This window comes from Colossoma macropomum, unplaced genomic scaffold, assembly GCF_904425465.1.
Source record: "Colossoma macropomum unplaced genomic scaffold, Colossoma_macropomum, whole genome shotgun sequence".
NCBI lineage: Eukaryota > Metazoa > Chordata > Actinopteri > Characiformes > Serrasalmidae > Colossoma > Colossoma macropomum.
The window spans coordinates 177,122-195,253 of NW_023494803.1; the positions used below are offsets into that span (position 1 = coordinate 177,122).

At 40.0% G+C, this 18,132-nt stretch overlaps 1 protein-coding gene across 7 annotated transcripts in view; it reads left to right on the forward strand.

Moving 5' to 3' along the window:
• The window catches only part of plekha1a (pleckstrin homology domain containing, family A (phosphoinositide binding specific) member 1a), a 43,605-nt gene that overhangs the window by 16,023 nt on the left and 9,450 nt on the right, over window positions 1–18,132 (forward strand). For 2 of the 7 annotated variants that reach the window (XM_036593397.1, XM_036593396.1), the window contains exons 3-12: window positions 2,297–2,353; window positions 4,153–4,198; window positions 7,537–7,634; window positions 10,197–10,331; window positions 11,435–11,578; window positions 11,856–11,924; window positions 13,604–13,668; window positions 15,695–15,758; window positions 15,890–15,979; window positions 17,657–17,731. In XM_036593397.1, coding sequence (XP_036449290.1) covers window positions 2,297–2,353; window positions 4,153–4,198; window positions 7,537–7,634; window positions 10,197–10,331; window positions 11,435–11,578; window positions 11,856–11,924; window positions 13,604–13,668; window positions 15,695–15,758; window positions 15,890–15,979; window positions 17,657–17,731 — 843 coding nt within the window. Of the gene's footprint in view, window positions 1–2,296; window positions 2,354–4,152; window positions 4,199–7,536; window positions 7,635–10,196; window positions 10,332–11,434; window positions 11,579–11,855; window positions 11,925–13,603; window positions 13,669–15,694; window positions 15,759–15,889; window positions 15,980–16,395; window positions 17,769–18,132 lie in introns of those variants that run through there. The other 5 variants (XR_005008545.1, XM_036593399.1, XM_036593401.1 and 2 more) reach the window with 5 other exon arrangements.

The window sequence follows — 18,132 nt, forward strand, 5'->3', positions numbered from 1 at the left end:
GCCAGCTTTCCTAACATTTAGCTAGCATTTATGTTGCTAGTGCTGTGACACTGTAACCAGTTTAAACCATTCTGTAATGTGACAGAACAGCAGACGCCCCCTTATCTTAAAATTTTACTTTTATGACGTTAATTAAATGTTACATTACCCCCAAAGCAGTTACTACTCCATTATTACACAGTACCTACATAACAACTACACAGGAACTGTCCACTTATTTTAGTCTAACTTTAACACTACACACTTGTGTAATTACATGAGGCAAAACTACACAGAGTTTGCAGAGTTAGAGACACTTTAGAGACACACAAAACAATGCCTCAGGTATCAAGCAACACATTTATAACCGTTTTGTGTAATAACTTAACGGGACGTAGCTTTAAGACCCATTAAATGCTTCAGACGTCTGGTTCCTAGTACTATAATGGTGAACAATTTTGACGTGATAAATTTCTCTAGAAAGGCGCATTTCACACCGAAGCACTGTTTGTTTGATTTTGTTCACATCGAAACTATTGAACGATTAAGTAATTTCACAAAACAGGTTGAGTTTCCCTTTATAGCCTCTGCTCATTTTCATGATTTCCATGTATTTTCTGTAGTTTTTGTGATGTTTTCACTATGAACTGGCAGAGAAGGAATGCTCTTGGCTTTTTTTTAATGCCTTTTCTTTTGCCGTTTTCTTCTGTTCAGTTTGAGTTGGGTGTGATTAAATTGGTGCAGATGATGTCAGAGCTGCCAAAGTACCAGTCATTGTTAGCAGTGTATAACATCACCTGCTTGTCCACATCCCTCACATAAAATGACTGCTCTCCAACTGCTCCAAGTTCCAGCCAAGTAGCTTATTTAGGCTTATTACACCTTTGTTTGTAATGTAGCCAGACTCTGCTTCCTACCTGCATTAGCCACCTGTTGCAGGATCGTACTATAAGTGATTGATTCTTCAGTTAAGAGAACGCGATAGTTAGCAGACCACCTTAACTGCACGAATAAAATGGTATGTTAGCTACCCCCCCAACATCAAGGCTGAGCAGCAGTAGTGTGGAAATTATAGAGCATTTACCTTCCATTAAAATACATGTATTTAAGCAATAGAATATGAGAGGGAGTGTGTTGTAGCAAAATAACATCACATTTGGGCGCCATAGATCATCACAGCTGTGATGTTATTGGCGATAACACACTCCTCGAGTGTTCTATTGCTTTTATACAACAGTTAAATAAATAAAGTAATAAATTAGTAAACTGGGTCGTGAACGCGGCGTTTAATATGTTTTAATGTTCGCAGTTCCTTCACCAAATTATAGTTCCTTAACAAGCAGCTTGTTGCTGAATGAACTCCGCCCACTCGCTGCACAGCCAGCAGTTCGTTCTCCAGCTCCTTACACTAAATTCTTAAACTGTCATCACCACTAAGCAGCTTTTCGTTCAGCAGCTGAGACAGAAGAACAGCTAAACAGTTAAGAAATGAACCCAATGCCATTCACCAAACGTGTAGTCTGATCTTCAGAGTCTGACCAAATCAGACTGAGCCGTAAAACTGCCACAATATCAAGTTCAGCTCAGTTTTGTCAATTTCTGCCAGATCAGTATTAATGTTGTTTTGTTCCAGCCAGTCTGTAAAGCATCTTACGGCCCATTTAGTTTGGCGAACGGTGTTGGGTTCATTTCTGGCTGATTCCAGGTTGTTTAGCTGTTCTTCTGTCACAGCTGCCGACTGAAAAGCTGCTCAGTGGTGATGACAGTTTGGGAATTTAGTGTAGCCTCATCTTCAGAGTCTGACCAAATCGGCCGTCGGTCAAATGTGATCTTAAAAGTGTCCATTTTCTGTTTGTGGCAAAGTAAGAAGTAAATATGTTCAAATGGCTTGAGCGTCTCCTACAGCTGTCAAAGTCGTTGCTTAGCAACAGTGTCTCAGTGGAGTGATACAGTGTTTGTGAAAAAAAAAACGTGGCAAAATAACAGCATGGTCAAAACGCCTCTCAACCAATCAGCTTCCGTGGCCGAACCGAGTGTTGTATAATTCTTCAATATAACACTGATAAACGCTTTCCATAGCATATCTTTGCCATTAAGACAAAACCTATAAGCATTAACCCTGTTTACAGAGGCTTTAAACCATGGGACAAAAGGTGCACTGTGTGTAACATGGGTTATGAGGATGAATAGGCTGTATGTGTACATAGTTTTGTTCATAGGAGGAATATTGACTTTTTCACTTTGACATTTTTTTTCCAAGTGATTTTGAAGTGTTTGTTGGTACTGTAATTTTTTTTATTTGTTTTTGCTTTTACAGAATCTACCGATAGGGGCCGAATGTGTGGGCTCACTCAAACTCACCTACATATCCAAAGTAAGATTCATGTTTTGCTTTTGTGTGCATGGTTTGATAGACGTATGGTACTGTTGGACAATTCTGCTATTGCTTTAGTTTAAAAAAAATATATATAGTGTAATTTAGCATCCTTTTTATTGTATTTTAACACTCTGAGACGCTTCACAGAGATGCATCACCTACTGAGATGCCAGTTAACACTGTGGATACCAGAACCAGCAGTAATTAGTTTGGACCTTTTTTCCACATTGTAAAAAAAAAAACTCACCTAAATTGGAACCACTGGAACTTATGATTCTAGATCTGATTAATTGAGATACTGGAGTTTTTAAACACATTAGTGTCCACTCTCTGTCCACTCTATTAGACACTACCTTGTCAGTCCACCTTGTAGATGTAAAGTCAGAGATGATAGCTCATCTGCTGCTGCACAGTTTGTGTTGGTCATCCTCTGGTTCTTCATCAGTGGTCACAGGACGCTGCCCACAGGACGCTGTTGGCTGTATATTTTTGGTTGGTGGACTATTCTCAGTCCAGCAGCGACACTGAGGTGTTTAAAAACTCCAGCAGCACTGCTGTGTCTGATCCACTCAGACCAGCGCAACACACACTAACACACCACCACCACGTCAGTGTTACTGCAGTGCTGGGAATGATCCACCACCCAAATAGTACGTGCTCTGTGGGGGTCCATGGGGGTCCTGACCACTGAAGAACAGGGTAAAGGGGGGCTACCAAAGTATCAGAGAAACAGATGGACTACAGTCTGTAACTGTAGAACTACAAAGTGCACCTATATAGTAAGTGGAGCTGATAAAATGGACAATGAGCGCAGAAACAAGGAGGTGGTCATAATGTTATGCCTGATCAGTGTAGCTTTGATGTAGCATCACCCAAACAGCCAGTCCAAGAAGTCTCTGAGCCACAGGTGGAAAGTCACTCTCAGCTGTTGTCTCGGTGGAATGATGGCAGATTCCTCAGCCAGCAGGGAAACTTTAAAACATTCACACAAACAGTACAAAACAAACACAAAACCGATGTAAAGCGGCAGCCATAGTGCGCCAGGGTACTTACAACGGTACGAACACACACACACACACACACACACACACACACACACACACACACACACACAGCTGGAATACCCTCAGTTAATGATTTTGTCTTTTTGGTGTAAAGTGACTAATTTGGCTGATTAGCTACCTCGTTTGCTAGTTAGCTTTACTTATGGGTTACACTATGTTGTACTGGCATGAAATAATGAACTGCAATCACAAAAAATGTCTGCATTTGTACAGTAAACTCATGTAGAGTCAAGCAGATGTTCACTTTTTTCTCTTTAGGGTGTGAACTGAATGTATTAGCTATGTTGCTCAGTAGATATCTGAGCTATTTTCCCTGCTCTTTACAGTTACACTGAATTATGTGCAGAATTTAATGCATTTTTTTTCTCTCAAAGTGTGCACATGAGCAAAAACACTGATTGTGGGGAGGCTACTGTAAATGCAAATAACATCACTAGCGTTTATTCTAGGTTATATCACCTTAGCAAACTCTTTAAGTAATAATCGTAAAAATAGCAATCAAGATTCTATGTCCAGTCTGGTGCACTTGTTGGTGATGTAAGTGCTTGTTGACTGTCTTTTCCTGGAAGAGTAAAGAATTAGTTAAATTGATGCCAATTTTTCTGAAAGTTTAAGCAAACAGAGAAGAGAACGCCCTCGAGTACCATTAGGTCCTTTTGGTACCAGTTTTGAGCAGGTAACAAAACCACCAGTGTGCCTTTAGTTCAGTCTTTTTCCTGTGTTCCTTGGCAGGTCAGTGATGCCACCAAGCTAAGACCAAAAGCTGAGTTCTGCTTTGGTAAGTGCATTGAGTTTTTGTGACTTTTAGTAGTGCACTCACAGCTGCTATGTTTAAAAAAAACAAAAAACATACAGCACCTTATGATTTTTACGGCGGCGTTTTAGGGCCACTGTTAATACATATAAAAATAGTAGACTTTGAGATTAAAATCATAATATTTAGAGGAAAAAGTTGTAATATTTCGAGAAATAGCATTAGTAGCATTGGTAGCATTAATACCAGGAAAGGTCGGAATATTGTGGCCAAAAGCTTTGCAAAGGAAAGGCAGCACCTCCTCGTGTTAAATGAGGGGCGGTGAGTTGGTGGAGTTCTACTTTCATATGGATTCACCCATAAAGAAACACTCAGTCTCCCTGTCTCTCCTGCACATCAGCACCAGCCTGTTATAGTATAAGAACCGGCTGAAACGGCTGAGCAGGAAACTGTGTTAATCTAGAATAAAGAGCCAGACGGACTCGGAGGAAACTGTCTGTCTGTTTTGTTGAAGGAGAATCTCAGGCAGGGTCGTCTACACGGCTATCGGGGGCTACATCTCCCCCCATTCAAAGAGGGCATGAAGTTTCACAGACAGTGAGAATGATGATCAAAATGATCCACAGAGAGACAGGAGTGAGTGGAGCTCCGGCGCCAGTACAGCAACCGAGACCCCAGTGCATTATGGCAGCCCCCCAACAGTTAGCCCCCCTACAGTTAGCCCACTTTATCATCAAAATATTACGACTTTTTTTTCTCAAAATAGTATGACTTTTTTTCTTGAGGTCTACTGTTCTTATTTTTATTAACAGTGGCCCTAAAACGCCATTGTAGATTTTCCAGTTATGCTTTTTTAGTTTTTCCTATTTAGTTTTCAAGTTTTGAGCACTAACCCACACAATAAATGTTGCAAAACACCCCATGAAAAACCTCCATTAGACTGGCCATGGTCTCCTGAATAGTTTGCGGATGAAATCATGTAAAAAAGACAACAGCTGTTGTTAAATTTTAATAAAAACTCATGTTTTTGGTACTATAGGTCAGTTAAATCAAACACTCAAATACTTGTTGTCCAGTAGACTGAGCATTGTGCTTATTTTCATTTGGAGAACTTGTCAGTAACACACAGCTTGTTTATTAAAACCTGTTTTAGGAGGCTGTGGTTTGAGGTCTTGTTTTCAATGAGTGTTCCAGGATAGAGGGTTACAGTAAGAAGCCTGTGATTCATCACTCAGGCCAAGGCTGAGGGAAGAGAGAGAGAAGCCATCAGAGTTTAGTCACTCATTCACTCACTGCGTGGGTGTGCACAGCAGTGTATCTCATATCAATCATTATCACAATACTGGTCTTTGTAATACTAATATTGCAGAAGGCTGCAATATGCAAATGAGTCAATCACCACTTTTTTTTTATTTATTTATTTATTTTAAACTATGTGCTCAGAGCATCCTGACCAATCACAATTCCAGATTAGTTTCTGATGAAGGTATTCATGTCCAACAAAAGTCAAAATAATGCAGGCCATCTTTGTCACATTCTTGGTTTACCAGTTTATTTTTTAATATTGCCAGGCAAATTGCGAATATAATCATAATGCCCTCCTCAGTCTCAAAACTGGACATGATAATATTGCGAAATTGCAGACTTGCACCTAATTTCAAATGTCCAGTATTCTGAAATTACAATGAGAAAAACAAAACAAAACAATAACAATATTTTCCCCAATTTTTTCAGATTTTTAGAATATTATGTACTGTCACTCTTAAATATAAGATATTAGTTTAAAATCTGTCTTAAAATTTGTGTACGTAGTCATTTGGTCCTGGGGGTGGCGAGGGCCTTACCTTGCCAGCTGCCATGTAAAAGAAAACCTTCTAATAACTGACCAGTCAGTCGAAAGGGTGTGGTGAGTGTCTAGCTCCAAAATAAGGTGGATAGAGCTGGAATACCAGTGTAAAAAAATAAAAAAGTCCAGTATGCTGGACACTCAGAATGGGAAGAATACTAGTATTTTGCCCGTATTGTTCAGCCCCAGTGTAAACACGAACATTTGAGCCACGTTTTTCACCAATTCCTTACGTGGGTCATTCTACAGAAACATCCATTTTTCTGTCTATCCATAGGAGTCACTGGTGTTACTGGTCCTCATTGGTGTTACACATAATAAAGGTAACACCAGAGACATTATTAATGAAAAATGCATTTTACAAAATGGCTGCTACAGAGCATCAAACCACATGTTGTCAGTCATGGAATATCCACTAAAATATGTAATTTAATCCATTTGTATTCTATTTTTTCACAATTACCTCAGAATAAAGTCGGTCACACCAGTGACTTCAGCTAAAAGCTTCATATGAAATCATGAGCTAAATGAGAAAATCTCTGATAACTGAAAGACTCAGTGGACTCACCATGAGCTTTTCTTCATAGATCCTCAGAAAACAGGTGAAAGGAAGTCGAGTGATGTCATCAGTGTTACGCGGTAACACCAGTGACACGACTCCTGGGGACGACAACTTTCATTATATATTTTATAATATTTATTTGGCATTTTTCTTTGTCATTTAAATCATATATTTCACAGTCGTGTATAGATTATTGCAGTTAAAATTGCAGAAAAAGGTTTTCAAAAATTATGGCCTCAGCCTTTACACATGACTGTGAGGACGAGCTCTTCTGTGGTGTTTGGAATTCTAAATAATTGATTTAAAAAACAGTATTGCTAAATTGAGGCTCAAGAAGGTGTAATTGTTAAAATAACTTATTGTTTTATTTTAAAATATAAAAAAAAAATGTAGCCCTAACTTTTTTTTTTTTTAAGTGTAATATATCTGTAAACGCTAGGGACACAAAAACGGTCGTTTCTGTAGAATGACCCATCTGCAGGGTTTTTAAAGGGTAAAATTGTACCCCAGAAGTGAGAATAGTGATGTAGTTGTGCATGAATGTCACCCTTCAGCACAAAGCAGAACACACAGGAGTGTGAGAGTCTGCTTGTCAGATAGAAAGAATGCTGTCCGTTGTGTTGCCTACTCTCTGCAGAGCTTGCAGCATTACTCACTTCATCAACTCGACCTGCTGAGTTTACAGACTCACACGCTCCTACAGTCTCACTTGCACTCAGAGTCCAGACAAATTTAACAGTTATCTGTTGCTTCTTACTGAGACACATCAGATCCTATTTCGTTCTTCATCAGTGAGGCATGTAGACTGTTGTAGCTCGGCATGTGCAGTTGATATGTGACCACACGGTTGACTTGTGCTCTAATTATTGATCTTTATGCTCCACTTACTTTCGTTCAGTGTCTGTCTGTCTCTCTCTCCCTCTATCTCTCGTCCCTCTTTTTTTCTCTCTCTAGTCATTAATGCAGGAATGAGGAAGTTCTTTCTGCAGGCTAACGACCAGCAGGACCTTGTAGATTGGGTCAACGCACTCAACAACGCCACCAAAATTACTGTGAGTGCAAACACAAATCACACACATACACAGTACCACCATTCAGTTATTTAATTTTCAGTCAAATCTTCCTCTTATGCTCGTAGGTGTGTTTCGGTTTTTCCATCTGAATTTACATTTAGAGTCAGTTATTCATTTAACCTAATGAGAAACTGTAGAACAGACTCAGTTTATATCACAACTGTGTTTTTAAACACTGTGTCCACTCACTGTCCACTCTATTAGACACTCCTACCTTGTCGGTCCACCTTGTGGATGTAAAGTCAGGGACGATAGCTCATCTGCTGCTGCACAGTTCGTGTTGGTCATCCTCTAGTCCTTCATCAGTGGTCACAGGACGCTGCCCACAGGACGCTGTTGGCTGGATATTTTTGGTTGGTGGAGCAGCGACACTGAGGTGTTTAAAAACTCCAGCAGCACTGCTGTATCTGATCCACTCAGACCAGCGCAACACACACTAACACACCACCACCACGTCAGTGTTACTGCAGTGCTGAGAATGATCCACCACCCAAATAGTACCTGCTCTGTGAGGGTCCATGGGGGTCCTGACCACTGAAGAACAGGGTAAAGGGGGGCTAACAAAGTATCAGAGAAACAGATGGACTACAGTCTGTAACTGTAGAACTACAAAGTGCACCTATATAGTAAGTGGAGCTGATAAAATGGACAGTGAGCGTAGAAACAAGGAGGAGGTCATAATGTTATGCCTGATCGGTGTACTGAGAGCACATTGCACGTTGTTTGGTTCAGATTGCTTCGTCCTAGCGAGAGTTATTACAGAATATTCGGGGCCTCTTTCGAGTGAATCTCCTTGTAGTTGCATGTCAGTGTGTGTTGTGCTGGTACAAAGATACCAGGAATTATGATTAGTGATCACACATGGTCATTCGTCTTGGAAGCCTGGAGAAATCCGGTCAGTGACTGCATTATTTCTCACAGTGATGACTTTTGATGTGGGTGAGTCACGCAGGCTGAGTAGCAGGATGTTGTATTGTTTAAGTTACCCTCAACAATCAATCAGCATTTTGTATTCACATGTTTTTCCTAAACTTCTCCTGCTCTGTGTTTCACTTTCCTGGCTGGACTCTTATGACCCGTAAGTACTTAACCACACGCGATAACAGGAAGTTTCATATTCTCTAGTGTTCTGTAGTGCCAGAGTCTTGTAGACCAGACGGGAGGAGTAAATATTGAGATGCTTTGAGGTTTTAGTCTGATCTGATTTGAAGTACAGCAGTTAAAACATTTGGTTGTACTTCCGACACTTCCCCGACTGAATGAATTTGATTGTGAGCACATTGAAAGGATTTTTAACCTCTTATTCTCCAGGGTATATTTTGTTTTTTTCCATCTGAATTTACATGATCAAATCGTAAGAAAAATTATTCAGTAACAGCATGAAATAAATGTAAATATTGTAAATATTTTATTTATCCTTTTGGTAAAAGCTCCCCTCAAATTACACACATTGCGATATGCTTACAATTTATTGCTGAAAGCCAAAAATCTTAGATGCTCTTTGTATTATTTTATAATTAATTAACTTTCGGGAGAAAAAAAAATTGTGAGTTCAGCTTCTTCTATTATAAGGGTTTAAAATTACATCACCCATCTATTTGACTGGAAAGAAGACAGTTTCGGCTCTCATATGACCCCCACCTTTAGAATGTAGCTTATGAAATATGAAAGTTATGAAGTGCGTTTTGGAACCACCGGTGGTCTTAAGGAGTTGAAGAGGTTAAAGAGTACTTGGTCAAAACTTGAAGGACAGGTTCTTCTGTAGATGTAAGTGGATTATTTACTTTTGTCAACTCATCTTCATCAGTATGAGTTTGTGTTTTCGACCTAAACATCGAGCTGGACCTTCTTTTTGAGCCTGTGTGCGAATATGTAAAGACTTATTAGTCCGGAAAATGTTTTTGAAATCCAAGCACAGTAGCCCTAAAATGAAAAGAAAGTCTGATTTATCTTGGCATGACTGTATTTGTGGACTGTTTTTACAGCAGGGGTTCTCACCTTCCCCTTTTTACCCCTCATTGCTCACTAGCAGCTCAACACAGAGTCCCAGCATTTCACAAACAGAGAGCCCACAGTCCTACTTCATCTGATAACATAACTATGGAAAAAAAAAATATATATTTTATTTGATCGTACTGATTCGGAATATCAAGTCAGTTTCCGTTCTGCTGGTGAAATGGCCACTGGGGGCCTGCAGGAAAAAGATTCAATTTCAGGCCTTACCACAGGGGTGTCAAACTCAACCACTAAAAGGGCCATATTTAAAAATTTCATCAAATCTGCAGGCCAGAGGAAAAAAAAAAACTTTATTTAATTTTTAAGTAATGCTGTGTTCCAACCAGAACTGGCCATTTGTTTATTTAAAGCATGCAAGAACTTTAAAAATATAAGCACTTGTAGTAGACCTTGAAATATTACACAGACTCGCTCTCTCTCACTCTTTCTCACTCCCTCGCACTCTTTCTCGCTCTCTCTCACTCTCTCGCTCTCACTCTCTTATTCCCTCTCTCTCTCTCTCTCTCTCTCTCTCTCTCCGTGTAGGTGCCCAAGTCATCATGTGATGTGGTCCATAATTCGGAGAGTCAGAAAGCAGTGTGTGATATTCAGGGCAGCAGAAAGCAGGTCTCCTATCGGACAGAGATCATAGGGGGAGTACCCATCGTCACGCGCACACAGGTAATACATACCGACACAAATGTCTAGAGATTGCATTGATATGTCTTGTCAGGTTTGACAAACATATCACACATGACTGACTATGACTATGACTACAGACTATGACACATCATTCTTCAAATTTTTGTTTGCCACAGATCAGAGTCATTCAAGGTCTGCATTCAGATTATTCATAGTCTCTTTCTCAGTAGATCCTGGCCTGCATTTACCTCTGCTTTACCTTTTCATACCCTTCCTCACTAGATTTATAACCTTAGGCAACCTGAAATCAAAGTTTACCTCATTAGTTCATGGTTTTATGTTCCTGGTCGTATTGACAAGATAATTTAAAAGATAAAATTCTTGTATCAGATTGTAATTACTTTTGCTTACCTGTAAAAAAAAAAAAAAGATTTTTTTATGCCACCATGCACCAAAGAGCAGGAAAAAAATATGTTAACCAATTATATATTTCTCCTCCGCCTCCCATCACCTCGCCTACCATCAAGCTAAAATGGTGAGCTAGCTCAGAGACCGTCCCTGATGTTATGTTTCACTGTGCAAAGGTTTCAGGCACCTGGCAAAATTGGAGTTAAAATGCTGTTTATCTAGTAAGCGTTTATTGCTCAACACAAGTTGCATTAATGCAATAAGTAGTGATTTTTTATGTATGCCATTTCCAAACCTCTTTCTGTGGCAGCCTGGTATTATTTGTAGTTATCATCCAATATTTGGTTTGATTAGTCAGTATTTCATTATGTTATTTGAACAAATGGAACAAATCCATGTGATGAGTGGTCTTTAGGAGAAACCTGCAACCAAACTTTGTTCTTCAAACTAGCTTACAAGATGCCAACTTTTTTCAAAGCAAATTCTTGGTGCTATTTACTGTTTGTATGTTTTGTACTGTATGTATGATATAGAGGGTCGCTGGTTTAAATCCTTAATTACTACAGATACACACCTGGATGTAACATTTTAGTTTGTCTGAGCATTAATGTGCATATTTGCATGAGTTTATACTTATCTGGTCCACCAGGATTTCCCCCGACTCTCCCAATCACCTGCTCCAGCATTGTTCTTGCCCTCTCGCACACATTCCCTCATACGGCTTTTTCTCTCAGCAGGAGGGGGATGATGGACAGTCCACTGGAAGAGAAAAGGAGGCCTTGAAGCGGCCTCACAGTCACCTTCCCTACTTCTTGTGCAGACCAACTCAGGAGCAGAGTGTGATAAAGGCAGGCTACTGTGTTAAACAGGGCGCTGTGGTGAGTAAAACCACTTTAACAGCTCCAGCCCCAGGGTCTGTGTGCAGACCTTGGAGATGTGGGGAGAGAGCAGTGATGTCACATAATATAGTCAGTTCAGAAATGGCCTGATTTATTATTACTGGTAAATTCAACCACCTACGAGGACTAAGCCCAGGACTGTATTTGAGAAGTACTGGTTTGGTTTGTCTGTATCTGTACTGAACTAATGGTTGCCTGTGTGTGTGTGATTGTAATTCAGACCTCTCTTGTTCCTTTTGTCTCTTTTTTGCATCAGATGAAAAACTGGAAACGAAGATACTTCATTTTGGAGGAGAACTCCATGAGCTACTTTAAATCTGATCTTGTGAGTCTCACCCTAAATCTTTCACTTAAGTTAATTTTTTTCTCACAGGCATTCTCTAAATATTCTGATCCACTAAGAATTTATCATGCAGGGCATTCAGATATGAAGTAAATAGTTCTGAAAAACTGAAGTGAAAGTTCAGCCACAATTTTTACACAAAATACAATTGATCAGCTAAGACATATCTGATGTCCAAAGGTTGCTTCTTTCTTCATGCAACAGAAGCATGGGGATTGGACAAAAGTACAAAGAAAGTTTGACCTCTGAATATGTTGTTGTCGGAAGAAAATATATATATATATATATATATATATATATATATATATATAAAATAATACACATACATACATATATATACAAACATAATATATATATATAGCTGTTGTTGGAGAAAACCTCCTATGTGCATTTGGGGCAAGGGGGAAATTTGAACATCAGTTTTACTTAGACCAGGGGTGTCAAACTCAACCAGTAAAAGAGCCATATTAATAAATCTTATCAAATCTGTGGGCCAGAGAAAAAAATGTTTTTATTTAATTTTTATTTAATGTTGTGCTGTAACCCGAACTGGCCATTGTTTATTCAAAATATGCAAAAACTTCAACAGGAAAAATAGACACTTGAAGTATTACATAAATACTTAAAATATTCAAAATTGAAATGTCCCCAGGTGCTCAGTCTTTTAAACCTACCTGTTTACTTAAATTTACACCTATTTACACCAGGCATCCTTTTTGCTGCAAGTTCATTAGTACTAGTTCATTAATTCTGAGCTGCTGCGCTAATGTTAAGTGTTTATTGGCTGAACTGCAGCTAGTGTTTTTGGTGATATAACTGGTGTAGAATTGTGTAGATTTGAGGTGTAACTTCTGTCCCATAGATTGTTGTTGGGTTAGGAGAGTCAGAGCACTTTACGTTGCAGTGCATGCTGGGGACTATAGTGCAGTGCATTGTGAAACAGGCTAATATTAATAGCAAATGAAAATACTTTTGCGGGCTGGATAGGATGGTATGGCGGGTCTGATCCGGCCCGCGGGCCTTGTGTTTGACACATGGAACTTGGACAAAAGAATAAACAACTGCCAGGTTCTGCGTTCACAAATCTTTTCAGAGCAAGTGTGCTGATCTTGAGTCTGTTTCCTGGCTAAGAGGTGAGGATTTTGCCCCAACATGTACTTCACTGTTTGTCTGACGTTCCAGTCTTCTGCCTTTATGTGTATGGTGTCTATAAGTGTGTATGTACATACGCGGCCTTTGTTGTCTGCTTGTGTGAGCACATGTATGTTTATGTCTGGAGAATTAGATCTTATCATGACGTGCTCCACCATCCCAAACTAGTTTAGCTGTCTCTTGACAAAACATGCTCGTTTATTTTCAGTAATATCAGCTACAGAAGTTCATTTTCTTCATACTTAGGTCTTTAGTTTGACGGCATCATGTCCCGACTCTGAGGGTCATTAATGAAGCGTGTACCCGTACAACAGGACTTTACAGATAATGACCATGCACATTATATTCAGTGTCCTTGCTTGCTGTTGATCTGGACGGTGTCTTTGTTGAAACTGTAAATGCACAGATGGCTAAATGAAATGCTCATTTGTGTGTTTCTCTCTCTCTCTCTCTCTCTCTCTCTCTCTCAAATATGCCCTCTCTCTCTCAAATATGCCCTCTCTCTACAGGAGAAGGAGCCCTTGAGGATGATTCCCCTGAAGGAGGTTCATAAAGTTCAGGAGTGTAAACACAGGTGTGCACTGGTGCCATAACAGCGTAGCACATACACTATATGGCCAAAAGTATGTGGACACCTGAACATTATACCTATATGAGGTTGTTGGACATCCTATTGCAAAACCATGAGTTTTAATGTGGAGTTTTGTGGATATAGCAGCCTCCACTCTTCTGTACGACAGTGTTTTAGAGCCACTGTTAATAAAAATAAAAATAGTAGACTTCGAGAAAAAAGTCGTAAGAATGTTTCGAGATAAAAGTTGGAATATTTTGAGGATAAAGTGGGCTAATTGTAGGGGGCTGCCATAACGCGTTGGGGTCTTGGTTTCTGTACTGGCGATGGTGAAGACGCTGAGCATGCCGGAGTTCCACTCACTCCTGTCTCTCTGTGGATCATTTTGATTATAATTCTCATTGCCTGTGAAACGTCATGCCCTCTTTGAAGGCGCAGAGATGCAGCCACTGATAGCCGTGTAGACGACCCTGCCTGCAATTCTCCTTCAACAAAACGGACAGACAGTCCGTCTCCGAGTCCGTCTGGCTCTTTATTCTAGATAAACAGTTTCCTGCTCAGCTGTTTCAGCCATTTCTTATACTATAACAGGCTGGTGCTGATGTGCAGGAGAGACAGGGAGACTGAGTGTTTCTTTATGGGTGAATCGATATGAAAGTAGAACTCCACCAACTCACCGCCCCTCATTTAACACGAGGAGGTGCTGCCTTCACTTTGCAAAGCTTTTGGCCACAATATTGCGACCTTTCCTGGTATTAATGCCACTTTAATGTCGTAATTCTACGGCTTTTTTTTTTCAAAATATTATGACCTTTTTCTTTAAATATTACGACTTTTATTCTTGAAATATTACAGCTTTTTTTCTTGAAATATTATGACTTTATTCTCAAAGTCTGCTATTTTAATTTTTATTAACAGTGGCCCTAAAACGTCTTTGTACTTCTGGGAAGACTTTTCACAAGATTTTGGATTATGTCTGTGGGAATTTGTGCCCATTCATTTAAAAGATGCCTGTTAGCTCAGGCACTGATGTTGATGAGACGGCCTGGCTTACAATCAACGTTCCAATTCATCCCAAAGATGTTTAGTGAGGCTGAGGTCAGGGCTCCAGGCAGGCCACTGAATTTTCTCCACAACAAACTCGTCAAACCATTTCTTCATGGACCTGGCTTTGTGCACAGGGGCACAGGCACGCTGGAGCAGTAAAGGTCCTTCACCAAACTGTTGTCACAATGTTCGAAGCACGTAATTGTCTAAAATGTTGGTTTAAATGTAGCAATAACATTACCCTTCACTGAAACACAGCCCCAGACTGTTATCTCTCCTCCACCAAACTTTAGTTGGCGCTATGCATTCTGGTAGGCAGTACTTTCCTGGCATCCTGTAACCCAGATTTGTCCATCAGACTGCCAGTAAACCACATTCATCACTCCAGAGAATGTTTCCGCTGCTTCAGTGGTGGCGGCTTTACACCACGTCAGCCGACACTTGGCATTGCGCGTGGTGATCTTGGGCTTGTGTGCAGCTGCTCTGCCACGAAAAACCCGTGAAGCGCCCAATGCAGAAGTTCTTGTGCTGATGTTGTTTTGAAGCGAGTGATGAAACAGGATAGACGATTTTTACATGCTACATGCTTTGGCACTTGAAAGCCCTGCTTTACATGGTCGGCCACTTCATAGATGAGCTGTTATTGCTCCTAGATGCTTCCATTTCCCAGTACTAGCACTTGCAGTTGACTGGGGCAGATCTAGCAGGACAGATATTCCACAGACTGAATTGTGGAAAAGCTGGTATTCTATGACGGGGCCCTGTTTAAAATCACTGAGCTCTGCAGTACAATCCATTCTGCTGCCAGTGATTGTGAAGATTGCATGGCTGTAGGGAATAATGGGGAAAGGTGTCGGCTTACCTTGGATCATATAGTGTATTTGCCATATACGTTTTTGATTGACCTATACATGTTTTTTTTGATTGACTGTAAATTCATATTCAGTATTTTTTTTTGCCTCTTTTTATTTGTTTTTGGCAGTGATATTTTGATGAGAGACAACCTCTTTGAGGTGGTCACTACATCGAGAACATTTTATGTTCAGGTAGGACTTGATCATTGTATGCAACAGATTTTTGGTCATAAATTTATTGATTTATTTATATCATGCGTTTATATTTGTTCATTATGTTTTGTCTTTCTTTATCGTTCTTCCTCTTCACCTCTCGGCCTCAGGCGGACAGTCCTGAAGAGATGCACAGCTGGATTAAGGCAATCTCAGGAGCGATCGTGGCGCAGAGGGGCCCCGGAAGATCCGCTGCATCTGTATGTTTCCTAAAACATTACACGTCTACATCGGCATGAGCGCTTCCCCATTAGGACATTTTTGTGTGTACATAGCTTTATACTGACACTCACTCAGGAATGTACTGTCTGTGCCAGTGATGTACTGCTTTCAGTTCAAAGAAACTACAACAGAACTGTTGATGGCACCTATTTATAACCTTGGGAAGCTGTAATTGGGGCTTGGTGTTGGCTGTAGGCATCTGTGTGAACTCGGCACTGCATGTTGGCTTCTGTTCACCAAAAACCAGCCATGACATGTTTGGAGACCGAAGTTTGGTTCTTTACTTTTTGCACTGAAGCTACGAGGCTAATGGACCAAAGTGCTGAGATATTTCAGGCTTTAACATGTCAACTGCTGTTATTTCATGTATTATAAATTTTTTCCTTTTTTATAGATAACAGTATGCCATAGTGTCAGAAACCACAGTAAGTCTAAGTAAGTAAGTCTAATTGCAGTTACTTGGCCACTTGAAGTGGTTTGATGTAAGTGTGTGTTAATTTGGGGCAGGGGTGTGTAATTGCAATTTTCAGTAAATATTTATAGCCCACATTATCAACAATATTTGCTGCCTTAACAAGTTTTAGGCGGAAGAAATTTAAATAACACAGAGCTTTTAATGGAACTGTAGGTGAGGTAGACCAGTTACAAGCAACCAAACACCAGCGTGACAGATTAGTTATTTTGCCCAAATTTTTCAGCCCTATTGCTCACTGAACTGTATAATTTGACAGATCAAAATTAGAATAATTAACACAAATGTATTTTTTTTATTATTTATTTATTTTTTAAAGTTTAGCTCGTTTTTTATAAGCAGCACCACATTTGCTAGGTAACAGTATATCATATCCTAAAGGGTGTGACAGGTGTGACAGCTTTATGCCTATACATATTGAAACGATACCTTGCTGGCGCAGCTGATTGACAGTTATGAAACTGTTGTTGCTAAGCAACAGTAAGATGCACAGCAGTGGGACTCGCTTTTTTCCACATTCAGAAAAAATGCATCCTGAGCTCTGCTTATGCAGGCAGTTTGCACGATGCTGATTGGTGACGTAGTACCTTCCATTACATGTAAGCCTTGTAGCTGTAGTGCAAAACTAAAGAAGCAAATTTCTGACACCAAACTTTGGTTTGGGTTGAGATTAGGGGGGAAAGTTTGTGTAAAAATCAGTTTTTTGTGTGTGTGTTTTTTTGTTTTTGATTTTACAAGATCATTTCATTAACATGTCAGTGTTTGTTAGCTTGTGTACAGCATTTAAAGGAATAATTGACATTTTTGGAAATAGATGACATTATTTCTTTAACGTTTGCGTTTATCGGAAAAGGGAGGAGTTTTAAAGCAGGTGATGGAGGAGTCGCTGAGAGTCTCTGGCCCACTGGCCTCCTCATTTACACAGGGATGGATGTCATACAGACTGCAGTGGTTTGGACTTAAAAGGTGTAACAGAACTCAGTATTCTTTACCTGAATTGGGAGCATTAATTGTTTTTTGGTGTCAGATTCATTCTCTCCTCTGTCCTTCTCTCCATCTCTTCATCTTTCCCTGTGTTCTCTCTCTCTCTCTCTCTCTCTCTCTCTCTCTCTCTCTCTCTCTCTCTCTCTCTCAACCCCTCTTCCTCTCATTTTCTCTAATGGAGTGCACTGTGTTGTTACAGATGCGTCAGGCCAGAAGGCATTCGAACCCATGTATTCAGAGGTACACACCACGTGTCACTCAAGGCAGCACGTATGTGAGCTCCATCCCCTTTATCCCGCCCCTTCCTATACCCTTGTCCTGCTTAAGAGAAGCTGCTCACACATGCTCAAGCACACGCTCACATGCACAAAATACACCCAGGGCTGCATAATATATTGTTTGTTTAACCTTTTTAACTCCGTGGAACCACCTTTGGTTCCAAATTGCACGTAGTCATATTCTTTACTTCATAACTTTCCTGTTTTTATAAGCTTCATTCAAAAGGTGGGGGTCATATGAGAGCTGTAACGGTCTTCTTTCCTGCAAATAGATGGGTAATGTAGTTTTAAAACTTTATAATAGAAGAAGCTGAACTTAATTTTTTTTTTTTCTACTGAAAGTCGACCCATTTTTTCACAAATCTGAGCTACAAACCAGATCATGGATGGCGTCTCT